The sequence below is a fragment of the Martes martes genome, assembly GCF_963455335.1.
Source record: "Martes martes genome assembly, chromosome: 2".
Taxonomy (NCBI): Eukaryota; Metazoa; Chordata; class Mammalia; order Carnivora; family Mustelidae; genus Martes; species Martes martes.
This window is the reverse complement of record NC_137889.1, coordinates 105,507,265-105,531,534: the sequence shown is the minus strand read 5'-3', so window position 1 is coordinate 105,531,534 and position 24,270 is coordinate 105,507,265. Positions and strand designations below refer to the sequence as shown.

Genomic DNA, 24,270 nt, shown 5'->3' with positions numbered 1-24,270 from the left:
AGTAATAATTAATAGTATAATATATATAAATACAATATATAAAATAGTATATTATATATATATATATATATATATATATATATATATATATATATAAATACAGTAGGAGACTGCTGTTTGAAGATTTCTATCAGGGCACATGATTAATACTAACCTAAACCTTTCTTTCCTCATTTTTGTTATTATGTGTGTGTGTGTGTGTGTGTGTGTGTATCATGTATATTATATAATATATATAATGCAGTAGGAGACTAGATTGTTGGTTGAAGATTTTCTATCAGGGCATATGATTAATACTAGCTTAAACCTTTCATTCTTTACTTTTGTATAATTCATCTTCTATAGAACTATTTAATCACAACTATCTGTATAAGAACTTTGACTATATACATTCAAAAATGAAAATAAACAATCTGGAATTCAACTTAGTAAGTATATTCTTCACAGAGATATGGATATAACAATTCTCAAATAACTGTTTAGTTATGGTTGGACAGACCAAATGAGCAAATAAATAGATGATATTGGGAGCTATCATTTTTACTGTTGAGAAAGGTTGATATAGACATTGAATTTGGAAAAACTAAGAAGAATTTTACAGATTTGGATTGGAATTAGAGATATCAGTATAATCTCAACAATTTTTTAAAAGAACATTGATTTTTATTTATTTATTTTTTAAAGATTGTATTTATTTACTTGAGAGAGAGAGCACAGAGGGAGAGGGAGAAGCAGACCCTCCTGAGCAGACAGTCCAATGCAGGGCTTGATCCCAGGACCCTGGGATCATGATCTGAGATGAAGAAAAATGCTTAACTGACTGAACACCCAGGCACCCATCTCACCATTTTTAAATACAGATAGATAACACAGATATACAAACAGAACAGTAGGCAGTGATTGATTATGTACGTGTGTGTGTGTATGTACATCCATTTCCTCATAGATCTATCTATACGTGCATCTCACTGCTGAGAGGACCTAGAAGCAATAACACTCCATTAGCAATTAGCAAACCTCATGCCCAAATTTTAGTTTCTAAATGTTGTTCTCTACTAAAGGGAACCAGAGCTCCTTGGAGACACAGCTGACTCTAGGACTGGGGCAGGGAAATGACAAAATTAACCTGTGGTATTTTGTTTCTCTAATTTTTAAGGAAATGGTCATAGAAAGATAAGACCAGTTCCAAAGGATCAAGAGCCAGCTTGAAGAGACTCACAACCTGGGATAACCTGAGTACTGACATAAATAACAACAGTGATGGATTATAACTTACTTAATAAAATAATTCCTGAATCAATACTGATAATAGATACATAGATGATAGATGGGAAAAATGTTCTTACAGTAGTGTGGCAACTAATACATATAGAAGAATGATAGAGCTGAAAAATCCCCATTCTATAACTAACACAGGCAAGAAGTATCAAATGAATGTAAACTAGTTAGTGACATTTTGAAAACAAGACATTATGTAGTCTCAAATATCTCCCCACAAAATACTTATTAATTCAATAGAGCAAAACACTAACATTACAGTAGAAACACTTGGCAGATACTGCCTTAACCAAATGATTAAAGTTAACATCACTGGGCCCAAACTGGTGTAAGGTGCCATCTCTTTTGACTCACTGAGAAGGCAACAACTTCATCTCGGTCGTGTTTCTGCCAAATGCATAACTTGAATCTAAGCATGAGGAAACTAGACAAATAGAAACTGAGAAATGTTCTTGTAAGGGCCTATTTAGCCAGAGCGATTCCATCTCGGTTAAACAGTAATTTTGTTGTTTATGCAGTAAAACTTAAACTGACCCTGCTCCCCCACCCCCAGAGGAACTTACTTAGAAGCAAGTCCAGGAAACCAGTAAAATATGGTCAACCAGTCCCTGATAACAGAGCCCAAATACAAGGACGGATCAGATCAGGTGGAGATAGCAGAGCCCAAATGCAAGGATGAGTCAGGCCAGGTGGAGACATCCAATTTCTGTCTCCCTAAAGAACGTGGGCCCCGCCTTTTGGGCGCCAATTCTGACCAAGGTGATAGACTAGTTCAAATAGCTACTATAGGGTGAATTATAATTCGACTGGCCACCCGTGTGTGACCTAGCATGACTACACAACTTTCTCTGTGTGTTACAATCTCATTGGCCACCTGTGCGTGGCCAGACTCAACCACAAGGCCTTTGCTATATATAAGTTAGTCTGTGAGGCTGGGAGGGGTCGCTCTCTCTGTAAGAGGCAGCCCCGACCAGTCAATTTGATTCTTGATGCTTGGCACGAAATAAAGCTTTGCTTGACCTTCGCTTTGTATCAGTCTTGCTCCTTTGATCATGGACCCTAACAGTTCTACAAAAACTGGCCTGAAATCTTCCAAACAGTCCATCTTGAAAGACAAAGGCTAAAGAAATCATTTCACATGAAAGGAGACTAAAGTGACATGACAATTAAATGAACTACAATCAACTGGACTGTGGATTAGATAATAGTACGTACTGAATTACATAGCCTGTTTTGATCATTGTACTACGGCTGTGAGAAAAGACTAAGAAAATGTCTTTGTCCATAAACGCAGACAGTTTAGTTCTTGGAGGTAAAGTAGCGTAAAGAGGCATAATGTTTGCAACTTATTCCCAAACAGTCCATAAACTAGAATAACAGTAGTAGTAGTAGTAGTAGTAGTAATGACAATAGTAATAATGATTATGTAAGTTAAATCTATATGAGACAAAAGAATTCAAAGTTGCCTGGTTTAACTAGAAATCTGAGAAGTTAACTAAAAGGATCTATAGTCTCATTTTGAATGAATTCTTTTTAAAGGTTTTATTTATTTATTTGAGAGAGAGAGAATGAGAGGAAAAGAGAGAGCATGAGAGGGAAGAGGGTCAGAGGGAGAAGCAGACTCCCTGCTGAGCAGGGAGCCCAATGCAGGACTCGATCCTGGGACTCCAGGATCATGACCTGAGCCAAAGCAGTTGCCCCTCAATTCAAATTAACTTAATAAAAAATTATTGAGTACCTAATTCTATACTCAAAAGAGCTCATGGTCCACTAGAGAAGAAAAACATGCATATATATAATTATAGTGTAAGCATATCATAAAAATGAAGTATAAGAAAGTACTAAGGAATGTTGAGAGGGAGTGACTAATTCTGTCTGATACATTGTACTAAGTACTTTATACATTGATTCATTGAATGTACCAACAATCTCATTAAGGTATATACTATTTTATCCCCATTTTACAGATGAGGCAATTGAGGCCCAGAGAAGTTGAGAATCGGCCATAGACTTTCTAGCAGTTAGGTTAGTATAGTAGTCCAGGTAAGAAACTCAGGCAGGCTGACTCCAAGGCACATGCAGAAGGCTTAATGAAGAAGCAGTAATTGAGCTGATCCTTAAAAGATGAGTATAAATTCAATAGGATGGGAAGTAGAAAGAATAATATTTAAGGCTAGAGGAAAATAAAAGTGAGGAATAGAATAATATATATAGGTCACATAAGGAACCTGAAAAGTTCAGGGAATAGTATATAGGATGTGGGGAGAGAAAGGGGTAATATTAGAGGTTGGGAGATTAGACAAGCTTAAGAAATAAGCGTCCATTTTGAGGATCAATATAGCTTTTGTTAGTAAAGAGAATGATTCGTATTATATGTACCATAATCTTGATGTAACTCAATGAATTCCACATAAGGAGTCAGCCTTTGTGACATCCAAATGAACCTAGTACTAATAAAATCTTATTACAATTCTCTCTCTTCTAAAATTACCAGAACACAAATCATGAGAACGCTTTCACAGTGACCTCCACACCTATATGTATAATAATTTCATTTCATAGCTATCTTATTACCGTGCAATATTGAAATTGCCAGAACTGAAAACAACATCTACAATGCAAAAATTCTGCCTTAGTTTAACACGGACTATATATAAACCTTTTAAGAACAGAGAATGAAATGTAAATAAATCATGTAGCTCTGCTGTTATAGCTCCTTGTTTGTCATAATATTTATGAAACCTAGGTGATCCAATTAAAGGGATATAATGAATAATATATTCCATGAACTCTGTTAGATATGCAGTTCTAACCAGTAAAACGACCAGTCATGAATGCTTAATGTTAGATCTCTGAGTTGGTAGCAGATGTAATTGATTACTCAATTAATAACTGAAAATATTATTTTGGCTTCATAGTAAATTAATTATAAGTAAAGCAAAACATGTGGCTCTTACAAATCTCTGTATTCATTTCTAGTAAATATAAATATTAATGAAAATCTGATTTTCATTTACTATAGTTTTAACCTGTCTAAAATCTACCATAACCAGAGTCTTGCAAGGACAATAAAAACAAACATTTAAAATTTTCAAAATGTCAGAAAATATTTAAAATTAATACATTAACAAATTCATTAGTGACTATGTGTCATATATTTAACAAAGACCAAAAAATGAATTTAATTGTTATAAAACAGCTTTGAGGCAGAGTTCTTAATTATCTGATAAAAATCTTACTCCATTCTGGAAAAATCCTAAATTATTTGCTTGATTGACAGACTAAATTGATGAGTGAGACAGAGACAATACTTAGGAAGCATCACAGAGGTGAAGAACATCAAAAAGGCAGGCAAAGAATTTCAAAGAGCATTTGGAAATCAAAAGTTTTATTTGGCTTGGTATAAAACCAAAGAATAAGCGAACAATTAAAGAAGTGGAACATTGAGTAATAAACATGCTCTCCACCTAAAAACACTTCAAATGCTATATAAAACTCAACAGTCATCTTTTGCCTATCTAAATGGATTTCCAAGAGTAAGGAAAATCCATACGGCCTTAACAAAGGGGAAAGGAACTAAAAAGTCATGTAATAATCTTGAACTGACACCAGCTGCCAGGAGGGTATTTGCTAACAGGGATCTGAGCTTTAATGGCAAGACAAAGAAGAGAGGTTAGTCCTGGATCCCTATCATTGTGGAGTGCTGGAACTATTATCACTACATGAAAGTAGAAACCTTGAAAAGCTATATTCCCCATGAAAAGATGCACTGTCATACTCAATAGCAAAGGGAGATGATAAAACGTAACTTGTCTGTTTAAACCTCAGCTCCAAATGAAAAGGTTAAAGGAATCTCAAGCTGAAAACATAATGCTAACAGGTCTTAAATTCTAGTACCTTGAGATGCCCAGCATAAGCAAATATAAATCCTTACTAAAGAAATTTATTCCTAACCCAGGCCCCACAAGATTCCCATAGATTTAATTAGCCCTTAAATGAATTCAAAATATATAATTACTAAATAAGACACCAAGAATGAAGTCAACAGAAAAAACAAACAGCAAAATTAGATCTCTGTGGACATCAGCTATTTTATAACAGATACAGAATATAAAATAATATGTTTAAAAAATTATGAAAAGAGGAAATTATAACATGAGCAAGGAAAAAGTCATTATTAAAACAAACAACCCAAATAAAATTTCTAGCAATAAAAAACATAATTATTTAACTAAAAATCCAATTATAAAAATACCTTTTTCAAACAATACTTTAAACAGGGGAAAACAATTATGTACTGCTTATTAAAGGATCAAGGGATTTTTGTTAATTTTTATTAGGTGTGATAATGACATGGCAATTATTTAGAATGGCTGTATTTCTTAGATGTACATACTATAGTACAGCATGTTCTCTGGAATTTCCTTCAAAATACTTTGAAAGAAATAAAAAGGAATAGATTAAACAAATGTAGGAAAATGTGAGAAATGTTGAATCTGAGCAACGTGTATATGTGAACTTTTTATAATAAAAATGTAAGGAAAACTTCACAGGAAATTAAAGAAACGAAACAAACACGCAAAAGGGAAAAATAAGAGAAAGAGAGAGAGACAAATCAAGAAAATATTCTTAATTATAGAGAACTGATGGTTACCAGAGGGGAGGAGAGGTGAGGGACGGGTTAAATAGGTGATGGGGATTAAGGAGTACACTTGTAGTGATGAGCACAGGGTGATGTATGGAATTGTTGAATCACTAAATTGTATACCTGAAACTAATATAGCACTATATGTTAACCAGCTGGAATTAAAATAAAAACTTAAAAAAAGAGAGAGAAATAATAATTGGGGGAGGGGGGAAAAAACTCAATGGATAGTACAATCAGAATATTAGATAAAGCCAAAGAGAGAATTGGAGAATTGGAAGATGGATCTGAAGAATTGGGACTAAGATTAAAATTTAAAGGAAGAAAAACAAAAACAAAAACAAAAACCACACAACAACAAAAAACTCACCTTCCTTTGGGCTCACTGCTGCAGGAAGACTATTCCAATCAAGGGTCCAAGTAGGGCAAGGGTGGGGGGAAAACATCACTTCAATGCCTTTTTCCTACAAATAGGAAATAGGAAATAGACTCTTTAAAATTAATGAATTAATAAAATCCTGTTATGTTTTAGAAGGCCAAATTTCTCTTTTCTATAGTGGCAAGAAGGAAATAAATATTAACAATCATTAGATGTTCCTCAAAATATTAAGTTACACAAGAAATACAATGTGTTTTTAGATAGAACAATTACTTTCCTGTTTTTTTATACCAAAATAACGAAAAATGCTATTTTTAAATTATTGCCTAAAACTACATGGAAATAAATATACCTACACTTCAAAATAAATTGGGGGTCAAAAAGAAAAGTCAACCTGAAGATAAAAATTTTATCAAAAAATTCCACACAGGGATAATAAAAAACTGATTCCATATATCCATCAAGATCTGTCTTTATATATATGAAATAGTTACAGCCTAGGAGTTACATTTACAGGATGAAAAGCCCCATTTCAACATAACACCCCCAAACATCATTCATAACTAGAGAGGCTTGTAATGCCTCTAAAAATGGATTCCTCTGTTCTAATCAAATGGTTCCCAACATTTTAAGAAATGAGGACCACTTTTCAGTGTACAAAAAAAATCTCAAGCTCCTTCCTTACGTCAAAAGTTGTGTATTTATTTAACTGCAGACATACTGCATTTATGTAACTGTAGACAGTGTGTGGCATACATAAAGATTCCCAGACCCCTTGCAATCACATTTTGGGTACATAGCCCACAGATAGATATCCATAGTTCAGGTTTTTTATCTTTAGAAATATCCTATCTGAAAGAAAAATCTCCAAGAATTGATCACTAATTTGAATCAATAAGTTCATGAGATTACTTTAAAAATTATGAAAACTAGTTGAATTTTGGTCCCAAAGGAAGTAGTATAAAGTTTTTTGTTGAGGTAGAGATATCTTTATGTTTAGAGGTCTAGAGCACTTACTTGCTTCCAGAAAAATACACATCTCTTTGACATCATCTATCACTATTTCTATTCTAATCCCCCTTATTCTAGCCTAGCCATACTAAACTTGCTCTCCCTCATTTCAGCAAATTTAATCCTACCTTAGGGTCTTTTCAAAAATACTACATATCGGTGGCACTTGGGTGGCTCAGTGGGTTAAAACCTCTGCCTTCAGCTCAGGTCATGATCCCAGGGTCCTGGGATCGAGCCCCATATGGGGCTCTCTGCTCGGCAGGGAGCCTGCTTTCTCTCTCTCTCTGCCTGCCTCTCTGCCTGCTTGTGATCTCTGTCTGTCAAATAAATAAATAAACTCTTTTAAAAAATACTATATATCACTCACACACCATTACATTTAAAGCATACAATTCAAAAGTTTTTATATTCACAGTTGTGCCGCAATGAACATTAATTTGAGAATATTTTCATCATCTCAAAAAGAAGTCCCGTATCCATTAGTAAATATACTCTCTATTTTCCTCCCTCAGCTCCTTGCCTTAGGTAACTACTAATCTACCCTGTGTCTCTATAGATTTGCTCAGGTTTTACTCACTCGCTGGACCCTCTGCCTAGAATAATTCCTCCAAATCTTCAGTTTATTTAGGTCATTTGCTCAATGTCTTCACCTAGTCAGATAAGCCTCCCTGCCAACCACATAACCTCCACCCCCTTATCCTGTATTACTTTTTGTTGCACTTATCATTACCTAATGTGTTAACACATTCATGTTTTTTAATTACCTCCCCCACCATAATATAAGGCCCATGAAGGTAGTCCAATTTGTTCTTCAGATATCCCACATTCAAAACAATGACTAAACATACATTTTTTGGACTAACTGAATAAATAAATCTAAAACCTTTGGAGAATAAGGGAAATTGTAGGGGCAAGTGTATGCCAAAGAAAACAAAAGGGAGAAAAAAAGTGAGATGTGAATGCTCCTAATACTTTACCATTTGATACTTCCACTTGGCACCAATTTCATTTGTCCTTATGTAATTGGCACAAAATACTGTGACTATACAAAAATTAATAGTTACTGTTACATTCACATAATTTATTATTTTGATATAATATTTACTAATTTTCCAAACAAATGTCAATAATTCACTAATAAGTAGCAAAAATATTGTTCTGCTAAAAAGAAACCTTTATTGTATCTAATATGTACTTTCAAGTTAGAATTAAATGAAAATAGAAATTTTAACTTATTTTCAGATTTGAGCCTTTTTAAAAAATTGTTAATGTAATGTCCCATTTTTTATATAATCATGAGATTTGAAATCAGAAAAGAATTGTACAAAATATCTACTATACTCTCCTAATTTATAATTGAGAAATGAAGACCCTTTGGTTAAACAACATACTGAAGGTCACAATGTTAGCTTAGCTACAAAGCTGGGAATAGAACCAAGTCACTGGACCCTAGTAGTCTTCGTATGGGCTGCTCCCAAGCAAATGCCTGAGAGTGGCTGAGATACCATGGCAGGCCTATTCCTGAGAAACACGGAACTCTCTGACAGATGATTTAGCCTCAAGGATTCCCCACTGGCTTACCAAAACTTTCTTAGACCTGCAATGACATCTAAAGCTTTTCTAACCCTATCAACCTTCCTTCCCTGTCTCATGCACAGGGGTCAAACCTGCATCATAGACTGAAGGCTCTCTCAGCTGCCTCTGTCTCCCTCCCCACTTTACCTCACAGATTTCCCTCAGTAGACCTCTTGCATATCCAACCCCATCTTGGGTCTGCTTGAGGGAACTGAACTAACACATCCCCTGTAATTAAAAATTCAGGACATTTTATTTTTTATGTTATTACAAGACAGGTTATTTTTATAATTGTTAACTTTTCCTGAATTCAAATTTGTTATTGATTTCTCATTGTTTATAAATACTTTTAATATGTATAAAATACAAATGTTTTCCTAATGTCATTTTATTGCTAGAAAAACATAGGTAGAAAAATCTGAATCACCAATTTTCTTTCAAGACTGTGTAAGTATGAATTAAAAGCAGATTTTTAGTTTGTTGAGATTTTGAAAATTAGTATTTTAATGCAAAGCAAATTATTCTATTGATTATTATTTATTTAGAAAAATTCAAGAGGTGAAACTGAGATCCCTACACAGTATAGTCATCTGATCAAGATTTGGACATGCCTTGGTACCTTCTTCTAAAATCAACTATAAAATCCTATTTCATTGTTTCATCACTAGACTAACAAAACTTAAATGATGAGATAAGGGGCTGATATCACTACAAAAATCTTGTGCTTTTCTAATTTACCAAACTTCCTGTTAACCACAGAACTCAAATGCTTCCTAACCCAAGTGGGGAAATATAATGAATATTTTTCCAGTATGACTCAGATAAATAGCTCAAATCACTTCCTGATTTTTCCTCTATTTAAATAAATCTTTAAGTAGTTGAAGTTAAAAGCAAAACATTTTTGTAAATTGTTTAGAATCAGAGAGAAAATAAAGCCTATTGGGAAAATTTCTACAATTAGTATTATCAGAAACAAATCTTGCTGTAAAGAGAAAAAAATCATATGTGTTATATAAAAAGGCATTAAAATAAGAAAGTAAAAACAAAATTCAAAGAACTAAAAACTTAAATTTAGACAAAACCTTGGAAAGTAAATTGAGATATTCATTTTCATAATCTTTAACTTCAAATCATCATCTCGAAACTTAAAAACTGAGACCAAAATCTTGCAACAAAAAAATCAGGTTAAAACAATTTGACCAAATGTAATATGACCTTAGCCAATGTCTTGAATATTAAGAAAAAAAAAAAAAAGTTTTGACTCCAAAGACATATACTAATAAAAATCTTCAATTTACTATACCTCATTTATATGCAAAAGACATAGAAATATTAATTGGGTAAGTGTGATATAAAAGAGTTACAAATAAAATTTAAAACAAAAATAATGTGCATAAATGATTACAAGTTGGGGTAGAATGCTCAACAACATTATCACATGAAATTTTTCATAGAAAATTTTAAGAAAAATATTTTAAGTACCATTAACTTGGTCATAGTGGGTCTTGGTCCTCCTATAAATGAAGCATCATTTTGCTCCTCTGCACCTGGGACCTCGCTTAAGTTTGAATCTTGTTCATTTGAGGTAGTCAGCAGCTCTGGTAAACGGAGAAATTGGATTCCACACTGAGAAGCTGCTGTTTTTACTCTTGGCACTTCCTGAACCCTCTGGTACCAAGCAGCCAACAGTGGAAATTCTATCAGCTTTTCAGAAAGTTTCTTGCAGATAATTACCTAGGCAGGCAAAGAACAAAACATACTATTACATACTGTCTTTTATAATAGCTATTGAGGTACCCTTGCATACCATAAAATTCACACATTTTAATTGTACAGTTCAAACAGCGAGTTTTAGCAGATTCATACGGTCATGTAACTACCACAATCCAGTATTAGAACACTTATATCACACCACAAGCTTCCACCTTTTGTGACCACCTGCAGTCAATCTCTGCTTCCCCAGTTAGTTGCAAGCAACCACTGATTTGGTTTCCATGTGATTTGCCTCCTCTAGTATTTCATATAAGTGGAATCATAAAATTTGTCTTTTTTCACTCAGCATTAAGGTTCTGAGGTTCATCATGTATTTGCATTTATCAGTAGTTTGTTTCTTTTCATTATAAGTAGTAGTCATTGTGTGGAATATATTTTGCTTATCCATTTAGTAGTTGATGGACATTTGCATTGTTTCCAGTTTTTGATAATTATAAATGATATTGCTGTATGAACACATGCACCAGTGTTTGTGTGTGAATGTTTTTCATTTCTTAGGAGTAGATACTAGGAGCCAAGTTGCTAGGCTGTATGGAAACGGAATGCTTAGGTTTTAAAGAAGCTGCCTAACTCCTCTCCCTGATGGCTGTACCATTTTATATCCCCACTAGAAAATGTCCCAGTTTCTCCAAATCTTGCCAATGACTGGTATTGTCAGTCTTTTTTACTCAAACTATTCTACTGGATGTGTGGTAGTATCTCACTATGATTTTGATTTGCATTTCCCTGTGACTAATGATGTTTAGCATCATGTACTGATTTGCCATTCAAATATCTTCTTTAGTGAAATGTTTCCTATACTTTTAGTATTCATTTCACAATATATAAATTGGGGCAACTCAACAAGAAAACAAACAGCCAATTAAAAAGATGGGCAAAAGATCTGAAAAGACACCTCAGAATTATGTAGTTGGCAGTTATATATATGACAACGAAGACAAATAGTTGGCAAATAAATGTATGAGAAAACGTTCATCACCTTATATCATTAAAGAATTTCAAGTTACAACAAGGAGACACCATTATATACCTATCAGGAGGGTGAAAATGCAAAATCCTGACAACAACAAAAGCTGGCAAGGATGTGCAGCAATGGGAACTCTCATTCACTGCTCGTGGGAATGCAAAATGGGACAGCCACTTTGAAAGACAGTCTGGCAATTCCTTAGAAAGCTAAACAACTCTCACCATATGATTCAGCAATTGCACTACAAATGAGTTGAGAACTTATACCCCTGTAAAAAGCAGCACATGGATGTCTATAGCAGTTTTATTCATAACTGCCCAAACTTGGAAGCAACCAAGATGTTCTTCAATAGATGAATGGCTAAATATCCAAACCTTAAAATACTATTCAGCACTAAAAAGAAATGAATTCATCAAGCTATGAAAAGACATAGAGGAACATTAAAAGCATATTATTAAGTGAAAGAAGTCAATATGAGGGGTACCTACTGTGTAATTCCAAATATATGACATTCTGGAAAAGGTAAAACTATGAAGACAACAAAAGGATCAATGGTTGTCAGGGGTTAGGACAGAGGGGTGAATGGGTGGAGCACAGATTTTTAGGGAAGTAAAGCAATTCTGTATGATACAATAATGATGGATGCATATCATCCATTTGTCAAAACTCACAGAATGCACAGCCCAAAGAGTCAACCCTAATATAAACTATGGTTTGGGTAATAGTAATGTGTTAATGGAAGTTTATCAGTTGTAATAAATGTACCAGTCTGGTGCAGGGTGTTGATGGTAGAGGAAACTGTATAGGTGGGGACAGGGGGTATCTGGGAACTTTCTGCTCAACTTTACTATAAACCTAGAATTACTGTAAAGAAGTCTATCTTTTAAAGAAATGTTTAAAATCAAAATATACTATTTAAATAAGACTGACAAGGGACTAATGTCTTAGCAATAATCAGAGGCCCAAAAGGTATTTGTGAATTATTTGAAGAATAATAAATATTACATATGCACAAACTAAGAATGTACTCACATACTGACTATACTACAAGCCCCCCAATATATATTATTATATAAAATATTTCATATTATATTTATTTATATATATTTTATTATTTTATATATTATTTATTATTTTATTATATATTTTATAGATATATATACCTGTATATATATCTAAAATGGAAAAGAATATTTAGAGGAAAAAGGGCAAAAAATATGAATAGATTATTCTAAGATAATAGAAATAACATAACTATATATCCTATAATTGAAAATCATTTTTGAAAATTTTATACCTTGCATTCCAGTTTCTATCATCTTTCATTGTTAGTATATTTTATGCCCCTCTAAAAATTCTTCCTTAGTCAACTTCCTTCAAATCTAGAAACCCCTTCATCAATAACTCATGGGCAGGGCACCTGGGTGGCTCAGTGGGTTAAGCCTCTGCCTTTAGCTCAGGTCATGACCTCAGGGTCCTGGGATCGAGGCCCACATCGGGCTCTCTGCTCAACGGGGAGCCTGCTTCCCCCTCTCTCTCTGCCTGCCTCTCTGCCTACTTGTGATCTCTCTCTGTCAAATAAACAAAAAAATCTTAAAAAAAAAAAAAAAAAACTCATGGGCAAGAACACATTCCACTGTCCCTGACCCTCATTATATTTCAAAAGTTCTTAACGCACTGAATATAGAGAGTAAATGGGTCAGTGGAGAATAAATGGACACTGCTTAGTCAAAAACCTCAAATACTTAGTATGTACTTATTTATGAACTTGCATTTAAGTGGTTAATGGGGAAAGAATTGAAATAAGTTGAAGGGTTGATTTCCTCAAAGTATGTTACATGGTATTTTTAAATGATTATAATTTGATATCTATATAGAGTCTACAGTCACTGGTATATTTTGAGGAATCTCAATGGAAGTTATATACTCACTAGGGAAGTGTGGGAATGAGAGAAATGGAGAGGCTGTACTCTTATTTTAATAGTGATCTAAAATTCTTTCTTTTTTTTTTTCCTTTTGTGAAGCCTTCTTCCCTGAATATATGAAATCTAACACAAAATCAAATCAGTATTACCTAAAAGTAATGTAAGAAACACTCTCAGAACCATATTTTTAAAATAGGCTTGATGGAGTAAGGAGGAGATTTCACTGAAGTAAAATAGTAAAAAGATAAAAGATACAATTATAGATATTTAGAAGTGAAAAGATAACTAGAGTCAGTTAGAGGGAATTTTTTATAACACAGCACTTAAAGGAAGGCTTTTTTTCAAATTAGAAAATGTGAAGCCATTACCCCTGATTTAAATTGTCTTTTTGTTTTCTCTTGGCCAGATACTTTCTCCCTACCATCACCACCAATCTTAAATTTCTTTAAAAATTAGAATGTTCTTGCCTCTTTTTGAAGCACTGAATGCTGTTTCCATAGAGACAGTAATAATGTTGCCAACAAATTATGACTGGTGATTATGAACAAATAGATAAATAAAAAGGTCAAATCAAGAAAATCTTGACAAATATATCTAATAATAATCAGTACCAAAGCAGAAGCCAGAAAAGACAGAAAATTAATGAAAAATAAACATGCATATATGTTTTAGTCTATTTTAACTGGCCTTCAAATAAGCACAAGTAATTGTAAGAGCAAGGTTTATGTCTGACTGTTTTTGTATACAGCAAGCACTTAAAACACCACCTTACAAATAATATTCTGTTGAGTGAACAAATGATCAAGGAACTATTTATTAGCTTCAAAGAATAATCTCAATTAGTGTTTTTCAAACAATGGTTTATGAACTGTGAGGAAGTTGTGAAATCAACATAGTTTTAAAAATGGCATAAAATGGGGGTGCCTGGGTGGCTCAGTGGGTTAAAGCCTCTGCCTTCGGCTCAGGTCATGCTCTCAGGGTCCTGGGATCGAGCCCCGCATTGGGCTCTCTGCTCAGCGGGGAGCCTGCTTCCCTTCCTCTCTCTCTGCCTGCCTCTCTGCCTACTTGTGATCTCTGTCAAATAAATAAAATCTTTAAAAAAAAAAAGGCATAAAATGGAAAAATATCAGAGTATGCAGCATGTAGTATGGTGGGTTGCTTTATAATACATTTAATGTATACAAGATATTTATATAAGTATGCTCAATCACCTGTAAGATGCATTATTTACTGTGAGTTAGTAAAAGAGTTCGAAATATACTGTCTAAATGGTACTCTGAGAATCAGTTTATAATTCTCACCAAAATTCATTAATTCATCCTCCCTCCCTCCCTCCCTTCCTTCCTTCTTTCCTTCTTTACTGAGACAGAGAGAGAGAAACTTAAGCAGTCTCCGTGCCCAGCATGAGCCCAAAGCAGGGCTTGATCTTATGACCCTGACATTGTGACCTGATGCTTAAAGGACTGGGCCACCCAGGCATCCCCTCGCCAAAATTCTTAATTGCCTGGAAATAGCTTATGTGATATGGGAACTGAGCTTAAGTCATGATAAATTAATCAAATAAGAAATATTCTAATTTCTTCACCTTTCTTGTCCTCCCCTTGGTAGTGCTTTAGTCTTATTTGTTAGATGCATATGGCATCTTTCCTTCTACTGGAAAATAAGTTCTGATTGAGTAACAATAATTCATGTTTAAGAGAAATCAGGGAGTTTTACACTGCATGACAGGTCATCCCATTTAATCAACATGCCAGGCTGCTCTGCTAATATCCAGACAGCTCAGGAGGTACTGAACCACATTCATTACACTCAAGAAGATAAATTTGAGGAAGTGGCTAATGAAAAATGGGTGAGATGCAAATTATATTTGCTCCTAAGAAATGATTTTTTAAAAAGTTACCTGCCTGATAAGATCAAAATCATTATAAATATCACTTATAGTTACTTATAGACAAGAAAATAGGATTATTTATTCTTAAACAATGATAAAAAACTGCTGCTACCAAGAGCATAAAATGAAACCTTAATGGTTTTGTAGTTAATTGTAATAAGGGTCAGCAAAACTTGACTGGAGAGAAGCAAGATGTTACATTTATCCAAAATATCTCCTCCTCTGCATCACCTTCTAATCATTTATGATATAAAATGTTTTGTATTTACTTTATGTCACTTCCTTAGTCATGTTTACTCTTTTGAAAATAGGTCATAACTAACAGATGTTTAGGTGAGCAGTGTAAGCAGTCAACTGGATGGAAATATAATCCCAATTCTTCATTTTTTACTTATAGATTAGAACTGGCAGGTTAAAACTGAAAACTCTTGAGGACCTAATGCATAGGAGAGGATATGGAATATACAAATTAACGACTAAATAAGTCGCATCCATAGTTTGTGCTAGGCAATAGTGAGATTCCCATTTTATTCCTAATTTTATGACAACAGGGAAAGTGAAAGAGACATTTAACATAGGTACTTTTGCTTAAAAATCAATTTCTACAATAATTTTACTTAAGCAATAAATGTGTCATACTTTTTAAAAACGCAATTCAAAGCATTAGAAGTTAACATGTAAAAAGTTAAATCCTAAGAGTTCAAATTACAAAAATATTTTATAAAATAGCAAATTTTGTCTTATGGAAGTAGAATAATTTTTTAAATAGTCTTATCAAAGTATAGTTGCTTACTAGTAGCAACTTAAAAATAACTATACAATTTTCTGGTATCAGGGAACATCAGGATTTTGCCTGAGTATAGCTATTCATTGCTGTTTCTCCCATATACTTGCTATAATAACTACTAGAAGATGCTTGCAAGTGACTTAAAAAACAGAAATCATAAGAGGTGTGCATTTTAATCTATTCTTTTTAAAGTCTGTTCCTAAAACTTTCCAGAGAAGGTTTTGTCAGGCACCTTCCATGAGTGCTATTGGGTTAACTTTGCAAAATAATATCCACTGAAAAGGAAGAAAAGCATGAAGCAAGTTAAGACACAGTACCTTGGCTATTCTATCTACTATTGTTTTTGCATCTTTGGCTTTCTTCTGTTTAGTAGAACTGTATATTTTCTCTAACTCTTCTAATTTTGACTTCTGGTATTCCAAACCTTGACTTTGCAAAATTGACTGTCCTTTTATATTGTTGGCCTTATTCCTGTAGCCAAATATCCTTGCTCTAGGTTCGGCTCTATGTTTCTGATCCCAACCTAGTAGTAACCTAAATTTCCTTCCTGATCATGAACTTGATCCTAAGTGTGACCATTTGGATCACCACTCCATCACCTCAATGTATGTTAATGCAAGCATAAATGCTCAGCATCATAGCCACTACCTGAACTCAAACAGTGGCTTCATGACCAAGATGACTTAAAGGAGCAAAATAAACATAACAGAAACAATATCAACAATATCTTACTTTGGCAAAGAAAGATTAATTCCTGAAAGAAAATATGCAGATCCAAGAAAAATACAAAGGAAAATACTGTGAGAATTAGTTTACCATAAATGTCAAAAGAGGAAAAATTAATCATAGAATACATGTAATAATAAAGGCTGAGTATACAAGTTTTCCCCTATTTTAAACTAAGAACAAGGTTTTTCAGTATTAGGTAAACTTATGTAGTAGCAGTTAGTAGATGCCCCACCTGATTGACGAGAAAAAAAAATCCCTCCCAATTAAAAATATTTCAGCCTCAAGTGATCCTAATTAGGTGAATACTATTTAAATTAAGCTAAAATCAAATGCAAACTACCTGGAAATGGATGTTTGGATAATCATCTAAAATTAATTACATAGATTCATGCAAAGTTAAACAAATAGCCCAGCACTTCGTTATGGAAGGTGCCTGACAAAACCCATTGGATTTACATTGGTAAATCCAATTTTATATTTGTTTTGTTGCATTTGCAAGGAGATATTCATCTTCTCTAACAGTTTTACTTTCTTTGTACCACTTGCTATTATGTAAATATATATTATTTACTTGTTTACTTGTTCATTTCTATCCCCCCCCCCAACTAGAATATTAACTCCATGAGGGTTGGGACCTTATTTGTTTTGTTCATCACTCTATTTCCAGTGCCTGCAAGAGTACCTGCTAGAAACAGTAGACTTTCAACAACTTTCTCAAATGAATCAATTAGTGGATGTGCCACTTTGATTCAATTCTTACAAAATTAAAAACAAACACAGTTATCCAAGAAGACCAAGAAGCCATGAACACCAACAGAATTTCATAATACGTATCAAATAACTGCTGTAATGACCGAAGTTGGTAATAAAGGGGAAAGTCAGGAGTAGGAGAATTTAGAATCACTGGACTAGGAAAAAAAAAAAAAAGTTGATGTCTTCTCCCCATCCAGCTCTGTGGATTCTCTACATACAACATTTAAAATACTAATCAACATCTAAACAATTCCCGAATCTTTTTCACATCCTTTAATTCTGAAGTTATTTTAGTTCCTAATCTTATTTTGTTTCTATTTTGGGAAAAAAAAATCCTCTTTAAGAAAATGCCAATTGATTAATACCACCTAACTTATTAGTGAACCACCGGCTTCCAAGTAGATTTTCATTAGAAATCATTTTTCATTTTGTCAGTAGAGATACCTGAAGTGTTAGTGATACATGAGAATGAAATCTGATATCTGATGCCTTTTTAGGAGAAAGTGTGAAACACTTCAAAGCAAGAAAAATGCAGCTCTTGAAAACCAATTGGAAAGCTGCAGAGAGCTATAGCTTCCCACATTCACTCTAATATTATTTTTACCTTGTTCTTTTTTCCTCCACAGTGAGGGAAAATACACAAACATACAAACACATACTCACAGTAAGAAAGAAAACGTTCCATTTATATTCTCCCAAAACACTGACTAGCATAGCCGGCTACAGAATGTAATCTTATAAGGAATAGAGATGCACAGACACGATGATAAAATATTTCTGATTTAATAATACCTAACATAATGTAATTACTATTTTAAGTGTCTACTTAATTATAAAATAGAGCTGGCAAGAATTTTTTAGTGTTTTAATACTAGATCCTCTAATACTTGAAGGTAATTGCAAGAGTAATTTGAAATTAATAATCATAACAACTGCCAAAATTTTAGCATCTCAAAATTAAAAGTTATAATAATGACTAAGATTTATTAAGAACTTACTGCCAAACACTGTTCATACTTCACACAAAATGTCATTTCTTCATCACAGTGATCCTATGAGATAGATACTATGATCTCTTTTTTACAGATAGGAAAATCGAGATAGGAATTCATTACTTGCCCAGGAGCATAATGATAGTAAGAAGTGGAATAGGGATGCAAACGTCGGCAATTTCACAGACTGAAACTTCTAGTAACGTATCCGTTCCTGATAAACCTTACCAAAAAATGATGGATACAAGGCAAGAGTACGATATCTGCCAAAGTGAAGTAGAGGCCCTCTGCAAACACATGCTCCAGAGGTGGGAGGTCAGAGGCTTTTGCTTTTCTGATGTGAGGAGGCTCCCTGTTGGTGGCAGCTGGTTCTTCCTGTACTGTGAGCTTTGAGAATGCAACTTCCAGTTCCAGGTTCTCAGATGTAGAGTCCAACTCTTGAGACGTTTCTTGTCTATGCACCTTGCCCATTGCTTTTTCCTTAGCAAGGGAAGGCTCGACCCCAGCAGCCTTCTGTTGCTTCAGCTTCTGCCTACGGAGTTTGTCATCATTATGCACTCTAACAGGCTCGCTAAGCTTCTTCTCTAACTGTAGTATTTCTGCGGGGATAGCTGGGTGCTGGTCAGAAGATTCTCTGAGAAAATTCTCAATAGCTAAAGGGATGGTGAGTTCGCATAGCCTGGTCCACTGACTAACCTGAAAAACAAAATAACAGAAGAAATCGAGTCTTTACTTTCAACGTAGCTTGAAGAAAACTTTCTATTGGGAAATAAGACAGGTTTTGACAACTGAAGCCAAGCCATCCCTGGGCTAGGTTTTTATGCTCTATCAAGGGACATATTACAGTGCTTTAAACATAACACTAAACAACGTTTTAGCAATCCTATACCTGGAATACATGTTATCCTCTTACTGAATAAATCCTTCCTTCCCAAAGCCTTTGAAGTACATGCACCCCTAAAAATATACGGTTTTCAAAGCACTGCTACTTGAGCTCCCATTCATGTGTAAAATTTCCTTTTAAAGTCCTCACTTAAGGGATGCCTGGGTGGCTCAGTGGGTTAATGGTCTGCCTTCACCTCAGGTCGTGATCTCAGGGTCCTGGGATCAAGCCCCACATCCAGGCTCCTTGCTCAGCAGGGAGCCTGCTTCTCCCTCTGCCTGCTGCTCCCCCTGCTTGTTCTCTCTCCCTCTCTGACAAATAAATAAGTAAAATCTCTTTTAAAAAAAAGTTCTCAATAAAAACAAAAGATTAAAAAAAAAGTCATTCTCTAAAAATAGTGTCTCCAAACCTCACAAAATAAATCTTGAATTCTTATTTTCTGACGCTATACCTGAAGTATTGGCATACATGAGGGACTACTTTATTTCATTGCTTACTAGAGATTTTTTAAGTAAGCAGGATTTAATTCCTCTCCCACAGAAAGTTAAAATAAATGTTCAAATAAATGTGTTATCCCTTTATGGCTTTAAGTAACAGAAGAGCCATCATACTTACTTCAGCACAGGCTTTCAAGCAAGTCTTCTTAAAACCCAAAAGTTCCAAAATTTCCTTCTTGGAGGAGTCAGCTTCGTATGATTTCTGGATTATGTGTCTCAGTACAACAGCAAGTCCTGCTCTACAGAAATTGTCTGGTTTTTCTACTATTGCAGGTAAACAGCAATTCTGGACTATTGGAGGAAGCTCTTGCCTTGAAATAATTTGTACTTCAACATCCTGGGGCACTACATTTTTAAATGAAATATCTGTACTTTCTCCAGTGGGGACTAAGCAAAGTTTAAAGATTTTGCAGTCACAGTATGACAATAGAAACAAAGTTACAGATGTATGAAGAGGAAAGATGCATCCTTCTACTTGGTGAGAAAAGTCCAAGTATAGGTATTCTTCTGTAAGACTTTTCTTAATGCCTTTCATTTTCTTCTTTCATTGGGTCACCTGCAGCATAAATTGAAGTGGTTATAGACTTAGAATATAGTAACTTAGAAGCTGAAATGAAAGATGAATATTCAAAAACTTTTTCTAGAAATCAGTGAAGATTTGCGATAGATACGATTCTGCAAGAATTTGTTCCTGGACTGAATAAATGGCTTCCAAAAGAAAGATTTCCACCTGGTGCAATTAACTAGTCTTGGGGTGATTTTCACCCAGCTCCTTTAAAATAAGCATACTTCAGGGGCACCTGGGTGGCTCAGTGGTTAAAGCCTCTGCCTTCGGCTTGGGTCATGATCTCAGGGTCCTGGGGTTGAGCCCCGCATTGGTCTCCCTGCTCAGCAAGGAGCCTGCTTCCCCACCACCCCCTCTGCCTACTTTTGATCTTTGTCTGTCAAATAAATAAATAAAATCTTTAAAAAATAAAATAAGCATACTTTAGGAGCTTAGCAATAGAACCCTCTCAGTGAAGTACCTTGAGGTCTCACTACAGGTAAGAACAAGAGATGAATAAAATGGGAAATAAATAACCAAGAATACTAGGAGTTGTCTGGAGAAGCTTTGGCCATGCTGGTCCTCCCACATGGCTTCTCTTTTACGACTCTATAACACAATAACCATGGGGAGAGGATATATTCATTCCCTCGTGAGAAATGGATTCTCCTAAGGTAAGTGGGTTTTGATATGATGAGCTATTGCATGCTAAATCACAACAGAAAAATATGTGAAGTTCTCCATAACCTCAGTGAATGGAGCCTCATCCTTCTAGCTGCTCAGGCCAAAAATCTCAAGTTATTCTTAGTTACTCTTTTTTTTCACATCTCCATAACCAATCCATTAAAAACTTATTTTGGCTCTTCAATATATATCCAAAATGCTTATTTCACACCATCTTCATTGCTTCCACTGTGATCCAAGCCGCCATCGCCTATCTCTGAATTACAGCAATTATCTTCTGCTTGCAGTCCTATCTCCCACTCTGGTCTATTCTCAGCGTCGTTAGTATTCAAAGTGATCCTGTTAAAAATGGAGTAAGATCATGTCACTACTCAAATATCTTCCCCTTCTATTCAGAGAAAAGACAAAGCTCCTACAGTGGCCTAAAGATCTCCTTGGTCTCATCACTCACAGCTCTAGCCAAAGAGGCTTGCTATTCCTTTAAAATACTAGGTACAGGGGCACCTGGGTGGCTCAGTTGTTAAGCATCTGCCTTCAGCTCAGGTCATGATCTCAGGGTCCTGGGATCCAGCCCCACAATGGGCTCCCTGTTCAGCGGGAAGCCTGCTTCTCCCTCTCCCACTCCCCCTGCTTGTGTTCCCCCTCTCAATGTGTCTCTCTCTGTCAAATACATAAAATCTTTAAAAAAAATTAAAATAAATAAAATACTAGGTACATTCCAAACACAGAGCTTTTGCAGTTGTTTCCAGTGCCTGGAACACACCCTCACCTCTTTCAGGTATTTATTTAAATAACAACTTCTTGCTGAGATGATCCTGGGCTACTGTATTTAAATTGAAAACCCCACCTCTACCCACCCTGAAAACACTGTTCTAGGCTTTTCTTCGCACTTACCACTGTGGTAACACACAAATAGAATGTTCTATGAGAATAGTTTACTGCTATGCCTAAAACATGGCCCGATATATATATATGTATATACGTATATATGTATATATATACACACACATATATATGTGTATATATATGTAATCTGTGTATATATATAGATATATATGTATGTATATATATGAATTATGTATATATTATATATATAAACATTATAACATTAATATTTTATATATAACATTGTATATAAACATGGCCTGAGACATATATATATAAAAAAAATTAAGAATTATTTGTTGAATGAATGCATGAATACGCACACTGTTTATTTTAAAGATGCAAAAGTATACAATCTTGAGGTCAAACTGATGGGTGTTTTCAACTCCTATTCCTTAAGAATTTTGTTAACTATTATAGCTGTTTGATTTCTACATATCCTGGGTCTAAAATTCCCCATGTTCTAATCCATGAATCGCAATTCCAAAGTTAACACTAGATGGCACTCTTTAAAAGCATTCACCATGGAAACCTGTGCTAGGAAGATTAAAAAGTATAACTGCAACTTTCTTTTAAGTGTATTTGAAATATTAGTGTACTCTGAAATTTAGGAAACTGTCAACATATTAAGTTTCCTTTATATTTGAAATTCCTTAGTTTTTTTTTTTTAATCAAAAGCAAAAGTCAGTTAAGAATGACTTGGTCCTCAGCTTTTTTGTTAAAAAGCTAGTAATTTATCATAACAAAAGGACATAGTTAGTAAAATATGAACTTCTTGATAATGCAAGTAATCACTACTGTTTTATATTTCTTTTATTAAAACATAACAGATCTGCATGGTTTATTACTTCTTTAAAAGGTTATCTAGAGGAAAATTATTTCATGTGATTTAAAAGCAACAACTTTTTAAGCCATGGAAACCATTTTCTTCCTAGTTTATCTTTTTTTTTTTTCGCCCCTATAGTTTACTTTAAAACAAAATATTAAATGGTGCTTATTAATGCTCACAGGCAAAAGAAACCACTTTCCAGGAAATTAATAATTTCTTTGAGGAGTTTGCTCCTGTAAATCTATTGCTGATAATTTACTGATCTTCTTAACTCCTTCTGCTGATAGTGGGATATGATACAGAAGATCCCTAAATCCTTCAAGAAGCAGATTTGAAAGAAAAACATGACTGATTTCCTCATTTGCCCAGCAGTCTAGGAAATAGTGATTATGCGACTAATCCTGCTAACTCTTTAAAAAAAAAAAAAAAAAAAAAAAATGAAAACAATGCCATGCTATTTTACAGCTTGTGATTTAGGATGCACAGACATATTATAAAAATTAGAGTATATGTGTATTTGCCACTTTTCGAGACATGTAAGAACCTTGAGAATAGACTTTTACGTATTCTATGAACTTTTGTCACTATGAGCACTTAATAAATGCTAAATGTCAACAAAATAGAATAGCAATAACCTGCCCATGGAGATATCTAAAAATTAATGAGATGCCGGAGAGAAAACGCAAAGTACTGTTGATTCTTAACATAAATTATTTTTCCAATATAGATGTTGGTATTTGTTGTTTTTTTTTCCCCCCTGGGAGATTAAAAATGTTACTTAATGATCTTGGAGTTAAAAAAAATGACTCTCCCTGGGCCATTTCTTCCCATTAAATACTAATGTAATTTCTAAAATAAATATTAAATATTAGCAAACCTGTACAAATCTGATACATGTTTTTGGCTTGTACTATGTGTTTAATTTTTCAAGAGAGTAGAACATAGTTTTTGCTTTAAGTTTGCAAACATCATAGGCAGAAGAAACCCCTCTTCTTTTTTTCTTCTCCATGTCTACCTACAGTCCTTACATCATTATTCTTCTGTCATGAACTTTACAAAGGTAGGTACTGTAGAATCATCTCCTGGGTCTCCAGGGTTTCTGGGGCACCTCCTGTTACTCCATATTACATTCCTGCCACACACAGAAGTAGGGTCATCTGCTCAGCTTTGACAGTTGCCACACTGCAACTACTCCTGAGATAGAGCGAGAGAGCAGCATATAAAACTACAGACGTAGGAGTTG

The 24,270-nt window shown here is 34.4% G+C and overlaps 1 protein-coding gene across 1 annotated transcript in view; it reads right to left on the bottom strand.

Moving 5' to 3' along the window:
• The window catches only part of GSTCD (glutathione S-transferase C-terminal domain containing), a gene marked incomplete at its 3' end in the record, with an annotated part of 114,626 nt that extends 93,235 nt beyond the window's left edge, over nucleotides 1–21,391 (bottom strand). Inside the window, exons 1-5 of the mRNA XM_080796845.1 lie at nucleotides 21,377–21,391; nucleotides 20,204–20,641; nucleotides 18,934–19,401; nucleotides 10,371–10,622; nucleotides 6,294–6,387 (exon numbers count right to left, since the gene is read on the bottom strand). Of these exons, the coding sequence (XP_080652971.1) occupies nucleotides 6,294–6,387; nucleotides 10,371–10,622; nucleotides 18,934–19,401; nucleotides 20,204–20,620 (1,231 nt within the window). The 5' untranslated portion in view covers nucleotides 20,621–20,641; nucleotides 21,377–21,391. The remainder of the gene's footprint in view (nucleotides 1–6,293; nucleotides 6,388–10,370; nucleotides 10,623–18,933; nucleotides 19,402–20,203; nucleotides 20,642–21,376) is intronic.
• Nucleotides 21,392–24,270: the final 2,879 nt, after the last annotated feature.